The 7,655-nt window shown below is 42.5% G+C and overlaps 1 protein-coding gene across 1 annotated transcript in view; it reads right to left on the reverse strand.

The window, feature by feature from the left end:
• The window catches only part of WDR66 (WD repeat domain 66), a 148,389-nt gene that overhangs the window by 116,269 nt on the left and 24,465 nt on the right, over positions 1–7,655 (reverse strand). Inside the window, exons 5-6 of the mRNA XM_006865490.1 lie at positions 5,200–5,311; positions 4,919–4,999 (exon numbers count right to left, since the gene is read on the reverse strand). Of these exons, the coding sequence (XP_006865552.1) occupies positions 4,919–4,999; positions 5,200–5,311 (193 nt within the window). The remainder of the gene's footprint in view (positions 1–4,918; positions 5,000–5,199; positions 5,312–7,655) is intronic.

Below are 7,655 nucleotides of genomic sequence, written 5' to 3' on the forward strand. Positions count from 1 at the left end.
GAGCGGCCCTCTGAGGTACTTTGTCTCTTCCTGTCCAGAGAAAAGAAGAGTGATAAAAATTGAAGATGCTTGTCAATAATGACCATCAGTCTCCATGACCCTGACAACAGACGAATTAGATGGTGCCTGGCTACCACTACCAACTGCTCCGAAAGGGATCCCATTAGAAGGTCCTGGATAAAGTAGGAGCAAATGTGGAACAAAACTCAAAATCATGAAAAAGACCAGGTTTACTGGTCAGCTAGAGACTGGTAGAGCCCTGAGACTATGATAGCCTTTGGTCACCTTTAGGTCAGGAACTGAACTCACCCCGGTGGCTAAATTTTCAATCAAACAACAGACAGGTACACAGGGACGACAACAACTCTATGGGATACACACACCATAGAACAGTCAACCATTCCAGATCAAAAGGGCATCATTTACCTAAGACCAAAATTCACAAGGGTTGGGAAAGAAGGAAGGATGGAAACAAGAAACGCAGGGGGGGGGAAAGAAGGAAGGATGGAAACAAGAAACGCAGGGGGGAAATGGAGCCGTGATGGTATATGGAGGGAATGGCAATCACCTAGATGAACAAAGGGAAGTATTTGTTTCATGTAAAACTGATGATCTGCTCTGCAAACCTTTACTCAATTCACAATAAAAAGCTTCCATCAATAAACAATGTGTTTAATGAAAATAAATGAGAAGGAATATCACACGTAAAAGAGATGGCATTTGGTAAGGATATAATTTAAATACTGACAGTTAAAATTATGAGTCTCAAGTCTGTTCCCTGTCTAGGCTTTATTCTAATCCATCATCTGTAAATTGGAACTCACCAATAACCTTTACTTTGTGTCCTTTTGAACAAAGACGCTGTATATACTTTTCTACATTTGACAGGGCCACAAGGTATCTTGGAACAAATGCAAACTATTAGAAGGGGATTCTGGTTCCTGCCAAGATGGTGTGCTAGCATGGGCTGCTGGCTCCCTTCCCAAAAATCAACTCTGCAGAAAACAGTAGAAGCAAGGGAAATGTGAAATCCAGAAACTAAACAACAACAGAGAGAGCAATCCCTGGGGAGAATGGCTGCATGTGTCTTGAAATGGTGAATGTGTGCGAAGTGGGCACTTGTACCTGGATGAAAGGGTACAGGAAGCAGCAGGGAGACATAGGCTGGAGAAAAGCTCTTTCGGATCCATCCTTGCTGTCCCGACCCCATCTGCACACCTATCCCTTGCCTATTTATTGCTGCCTCGTTGTAGGACTACAAACTACGAATGCCAGTGTCTGAGAATTAGTATCAGCAGAGCACAAAAATCTGGATCAATTGAGGACTTGATAAAAGCAGGTGCTTTTATTAATACCTGGAAGAATAAATATCTCTGAAATCCAAGGAGATAAGATTTTTTTAAATCTCCAAATCATACCTGTGCCAGTGTACATATTTTCTGATATATTTGCTGATTTCTTTCTAAAAGGGACCAAATTTCAAGATCCCCCTAAAATCCTAAATTTGAGGGTTTGACCTCCCAAAGACTGGAAATCAGTTCAAGTCAACTTGACCTCTGATTAGATAAAGGTGATGTGCCCCCAGCCAAAGGCCTGTCAGATGCAAAAGTAAGTCCTTTTCTAAGGAAGTTATCATCCTGAACCATAAATTATTTCTGCACTTCTTAAATACAGTATCAAACATCCAGCGAAAAATAACCGAGCATAACAAAACATCCAAATAACTGAAAACAAAGTGCATAAGAGCAAGAAAGAGACCCACAGGAGAACCAGGAATCCTGGTTATCAGACAGAGGTTTTGATCACAAGCATGATTATCAATATGGGCAAGAAGGAGCATCTATTTTTTAAAAGAAGAGTCAAATGGAAATTCTAGGTCAGAAAACTTATTTTAAAATTTTAATTGATTGCTTGTCAGAAAATTAGATATAGCCAAAGACAGATTTACTCAGTGAAAAAGGAAACTAAGTCAATAGAAAATACCCAAACACATAGAGACAAAAGGATATAAAATACAGAAAAAAACATGAAAGAGCTTTGGGACAAGATGAAAAGGTCTAACTTACGTGTGATTGGAGTTCCAGAGGGCAATGAAAGATAGTACCAGAGTGATATTTAAAGAGACAGTGGCTATGAAATAAAGTATTATTCAATAAATGTAAAACTGATGATCTCTGTAAACCTTCACTCAATTCATAATAAAAAGTTTCCCCCAAAAAAACTATATATATAGACAATGGCTGAGAATTTTCTAAAACTGAGAAGAGAAATGACATCACATGTTCAAGAAACCTCAGAGGACATTCTTTTAAAATCAACCACACACACACAGACAAGCCCTGGTGTGGCACCGTAGGATAAGCATTGGACTGGTAACCACAAGGTTAGCAGTTAAAACTCACCAGCTACTCCCGGAAATCCTACACAGGATTGCTATGAGTCAGAACCGACTCAACAGCACACAACAGCAACACACAGACACACAGATGCATCACTGAAAAACATCTGAAAGTTAAGAGGAAATTGAGAGGAAGCGTGAAGACAGAATTTTACAATGCTCATTCGATTGAGAACATCAGTAATCGTGACAAGCACGCTTCAGTGAAATCATGGAGGGAAATACATTCGATAGAAGACAGATGAAAAGAACCAAAATGCCCATCAATTCAAACAAACAAACATGATGTCATTAAACAGACTTTTACTCCTAGCAACTTCATAAGACATGTAGAACTGCCCAACAGCGTGTCTTTTTACAGAAGCATACTACCACATCTTTCTACCACAGAGCACTGGGTGGGTTCGAACCACTGAACCACTGTACTACCACAGCTCCTTTTTGTCCATCAACAGTACAATGGATAAACTAATTGCGTTACACTTAAACAATGAAAAACCATACAGCAGTGCAAATGAATGAATTCTAGCTCAAAAATCAGCATGGATGAATCTAAAAAACACTACAGAATAAAGCATATGAATCTAAATTTATATAGCTAAACAACAGAAAAAACGAAACCAGATTGTATTGAGGGATGCCTACATCACTGGAGGAAAGTAAAAATAGAAAAGCAAGGGGAAAGATAACACCAAATTTGGGATAGTGGTTAATTTTCAGGAGAAAGGGAGGAAATAAGTTTATGAAGGGGCACAACAGTGGGGTTTTAGGATTTGGCCAATGTTCTATTTCTTGGTCCTGGTGGTAAGTACAAAGGTACATTTTCTTCTTCTTATTAAACATATTTTGTACATATGCCTAATGCATACCAAAAATACAAGGAACTCAAATATTTCATCAAAACAACAAGATGAAGACGTTGGGAAAACAAGTGTAGGCAAGTCTTTTGAGAAGTTATACCAAGAAGAGGAGCAAAGGGCAGTAGCTGGAAGGAGAGATGGGCCAAAGGGAGTTCTTTGAAGGATCTGTATACTGACAACGAGGAATCACAAGCCAGCAGAGTTCAGGAAAAGGCCTTAAGGGACTAAGAGTGGTCGGGTCTGGTGCCCCGGGCCCTTTGTAACAACTGGAGGAATGAGAAGGAGGTGAGGTTGACAGTGGAACATAGGCTTGGCAGCTGTATCCCATGGTTCCATTAGCTCAATGAACTAGGGGCCATCAGATGAGAGAATAAGCAGGGTGGTGGGGTGTGTGGGGAGAGGGTGTAAAACTGCTATATCTGGAAACGAAAAGACAGCCTACCAAAATTGCCAGGCGATCTGACAGCTCATTTGAAATTTATAATTGAATTCGAAGACAAGTGGATTGGGTCAGTTGGGATCTTTTTTCTGGATGCTTACAGTCTGCTCAGGTGCAGGTAGAGTCAGCTTACTAGTGGTGAGGTTCACCACGTCAGGGTGCTTCTGTGGTCCCATCTAGTGGAACTTAACACAATGGTGGGAATGATCTATCAAATTGCTGTCCAATATGGTAGCCACTAGCCACCCGTGGCTACTAAGCACTTGAAATGTGGCTAGTGGAAGTGTGGCAGTGAATCTGTAAGCTTATTTCATTGTAACTGATTTAAATAGCCATGTACGGTTCGTGGTTACTGTATTAGATAGTACAGCCTTAAGGAGTAAGACCTTTTCAGGGGCGCAGGAAGGATGCTGGGGGAAGAAGGAGAGAGAAATGGGAGTAACGACAGCTGCCTTGCTGTGGTCTGGGCACCGGGAAGCAAGGTGTGCATCTATCAGAGTGCCAGCCACATGGTCATAATGATATAAATGCATGCTGAGTGGAGGGTACGAGAATGGAGGGAACAATGGAGACTGGTAGAGGACAGGGACCTGGGAAATGAAGACTCCAAAATAACCACACTGCTGTCAAATCGATTCCAACTCATAGAGACCCCAGAGAAGAGTAGACATGCTCCTTAGGACTTCTGAGATTATAAATCTTTACAGGAGCAGACAGCCCCCTTGTTCCCTCTGCGAGTGGCTGGTGGATTCGAACCACCAACCTTTTGGTGAGCAGCCCAAAAGCACTCTGGGAGTCCCTGGCAAGCCATCAGATGTACATTCAAAATAATAACAATGACAACAACATCCCTATGGTGCTCACAAGTTTGTTATGAGGTTAGACAGTTATGAACAGGTTCTTAGAATCGGGAAGGCTGGGTGACGTTAGACAAATTCTTTAATAATTTCATAGATATTACTACTTGGTAATGTCTCCTCCCTAAGACGTTTTCATGCGTCATGTGGGATAAAGTGTGTAAGAAACTTAGCAGAATCATACTCAGTAAGAGCTCATTGAAGATCTGGCTATCATTAGCAAGATGAGCTTGTGGCTGTTAAAGTGTCTGTAAGACAGAACTCTCTACTGCACCCTAGTGAGACTCCACTGAGTCAACAAGCAGGCTTCGGCCTGGTCTCAGCACAGCGTCAGATTGAGTGTTACTGGTCACATGGAACTCACCTGAACACCATACTCCTTGTTCAGGTTCAAAGTGCACGCAGGAGTCTCCACGGCTAAGGTCCACTTCCAGATGCAAACTTTCTGTAAGAGACAGCAAACAGGGAAATTAAATCATCTCTCAAGGCTACTGAGGCACCTCCTGCCTTTACTGTTGGCTTTGGCTCTCTAAGCAAAGTTCCATGAACCTCCCCTGAGAACACTGCAGGTGCCATGCAGCTGAGCAGAGCTGCCCATGGTGACACCTTGACGGGATGACCAGCCCACCAGGCAGTCCCCATTACCTGGACTTTACCATCCGAGATAGTGGCCAGATACTTTGCGTCTCGGGTGATGGCTATCGCCCCGATGCCATCACCTTCCGGGCAGCTGTCAAATAGCGTGTGCACAGGGATGCTGAAAAACAAGACAAAGTAAGACAAGCATTTGCTGAAGTAGAACAGGCTTCCTAGACCAGTTCTGCTCATAACAGTCAAAAGATACAAACAACCCAAGTGTCCATCAACAGACGAAACGTGGTCTACGCACGCAAAGGAACATTATGCGTTAGAAGGAATGAAGTTTTGGTGCATGATGCAGCATGAATGAACCGTGAAGTCTATGCTGCATACATGTGTAGGTACAGGTTGATACAGGTGTCTACACAAGTGAGAACAGAAAGAAGTATTTATGTGTAAGTGCAAATATAGACATGTGTGGGCAGGTATAGATAGTCACTGAAGACACAAACTACAGATATTCTCCGATGTGACCAAACACCTTGTGAGAGAGGTTTTCTAGTTTGATGGTGTAGCACCATAATCTCAGGTGACAACTCAGTCAACTGGCAAAATACAGTTCAAAGTCCATGCTCTGCATGCTAGTGAAGAGTGAGCAGTCAGCTAAAATACAACTATTGGTCTATACTCAACAGCGACCAAAATCTCAGTGAAGACACAAGTCTTCATAAGTCACAATGAAGTCTCGCCATCCTGGCTTCTAAGCAGCACTCTGGCTGTACTTCTTTCAACACAAATTTGTTTGTTCTTCTAGCAGTTCATGGTACTTTCAATATTCTTCACCAACACCATAATTCAAATGCATGAAATCTTCTACAGTCTTCTTTATTCATGTTTTGACATGCATGAGGTGATTGAAAATACCATGGTTTGGATCAGTTTCACCTTAGTCCCCAAAGTGACATCTTTGTTCTTTGATACATTAAAGAGGTCCTTTTGCTGCATGCAGATTTGCCCAATTCAATGTTCATTTGATTTCTTGACTATTGCTTCCATGGGTGTTGATTGTGGGTCCAAGTAAAATGCAGTCTTTGAAAACCTCCACATTTTCTCTATTTATCATGATGCTGCTCACTGGTCCAGTTTTGAGGACCACAGCCTAGGAAAGCCCAAGAGGACAATTCTACTCTGTTCTATAGAGTCACTATGACTTGGTTGGAATCAACTCAATGGCATACAACAACAACAAACACACATGCTGCATCCTGATTATGTGTGTGTTTATAAGTACAGAAGAAAGTCTGAAGGAATAGACTCTAACCTGTGAACCCTGGTGACTGGGGAAACAGGGCCAGGGGGAGGAGGGACTTTCGTGTTAGGCTTACACATCCCTGCTCTGTGTGCAAGGCATTAGAATTGGAAGAGTTAGACAAAAGCTGGGTAGCTGGAGAAATGAATTGAACGGCAATAAACTAAGAGAGTCACAGAATGACTCTGGTAGAAGTCAGTTGTCACCGTGGTGGAGTGCTGACTCCCATGAGAAGGGAATAAAAACACTCAGGAACGTGGGCTACCTGACCACCCATGTGTCCTTGTTGGAATGGATGCAAACAGACTTCACTATGTCATATCAGGGTCCCTATCGACTGGAACAAATTCTGTGTCCCGGCTGATGGCCCCTCTGTGTCTCTATCACCTAAGAAACTTTATCAAACTAAGAAACAGCCCCAAGGTTTCTTGGGAAGGCAATTCCGAAATTGTGGAGCATGACGTGCTGGTAGCCTTAGTGGGAAAACGTATCTTATCCCTGGGGGTACTTAGGATGACACAAAGAAAACATGAAGTCAGTGTCATAGACTGAACGGTGTCCCCTTGAAATATGTGTCAGCATCCTCCGTGGATTGACAGTTACCTAAAATGTAATGTGGCCATTATGTAATGACTCCATGATTCAATCTGATGCAAAAAAACAGTCAAAGAATTCAGGGTGGGTTGCAACACCCTTAATCCCATTCCCTGATCCAATGTAAGGGGCATTTCCCTGGGATGTGGCCAGCAACACCTTTTATTTATAAGTTATAAAAGGAGATAAAATTAAGCACAGAAAGGGGGACCTACAACCAGCAAGTCAGAAGAGCCTGGAGTGGAGGTCCCTGCACTGTGAAGTTTCTAAATCCAGGAGATGATTGATGCCAAGACACATGGAGCTCTACAAGGAGTACTGAGTCTTGAGATGTGGAAAGGAGACAGAGTCCATAAACAGAGAAAGAAAGCCTTTCCTCAGAGCCAGCACTCTGAATTTGGACTGGCTTCCTAACCCGTGAGAGAATCAATTTCTGTTTTTTAAAGCCATCACTTGTATTTCTGTGATGCTGTTGTTGTTGTTGTTAGGTGCTATCCAGTTGGTACCGACTCATAGCAACTTTATGCACAGCAGAACAAAACACTGCCCAATGCTGGGCCAACCTCACTATGCTTGAGTCCATCAATGTTGCCACTTGGCCAATCCATCTCGTTGGGGG

This window comes from Chrysochloris asiatica, unplaced genomic scaffold, assembly GCF_000296735.1.
Source record: "Chrysochloris asiatica unplaced genomic scaffold, ChrAsi1.0 scaffold00078, whole genome shotgun sequence".
Lineage (NCBI taxonomy): Eukaryota > Metazoa > Chordata > Mammalia > Afrosoricida > Chrysochloridae > Chrysochloris > Chrysochloris asiatica.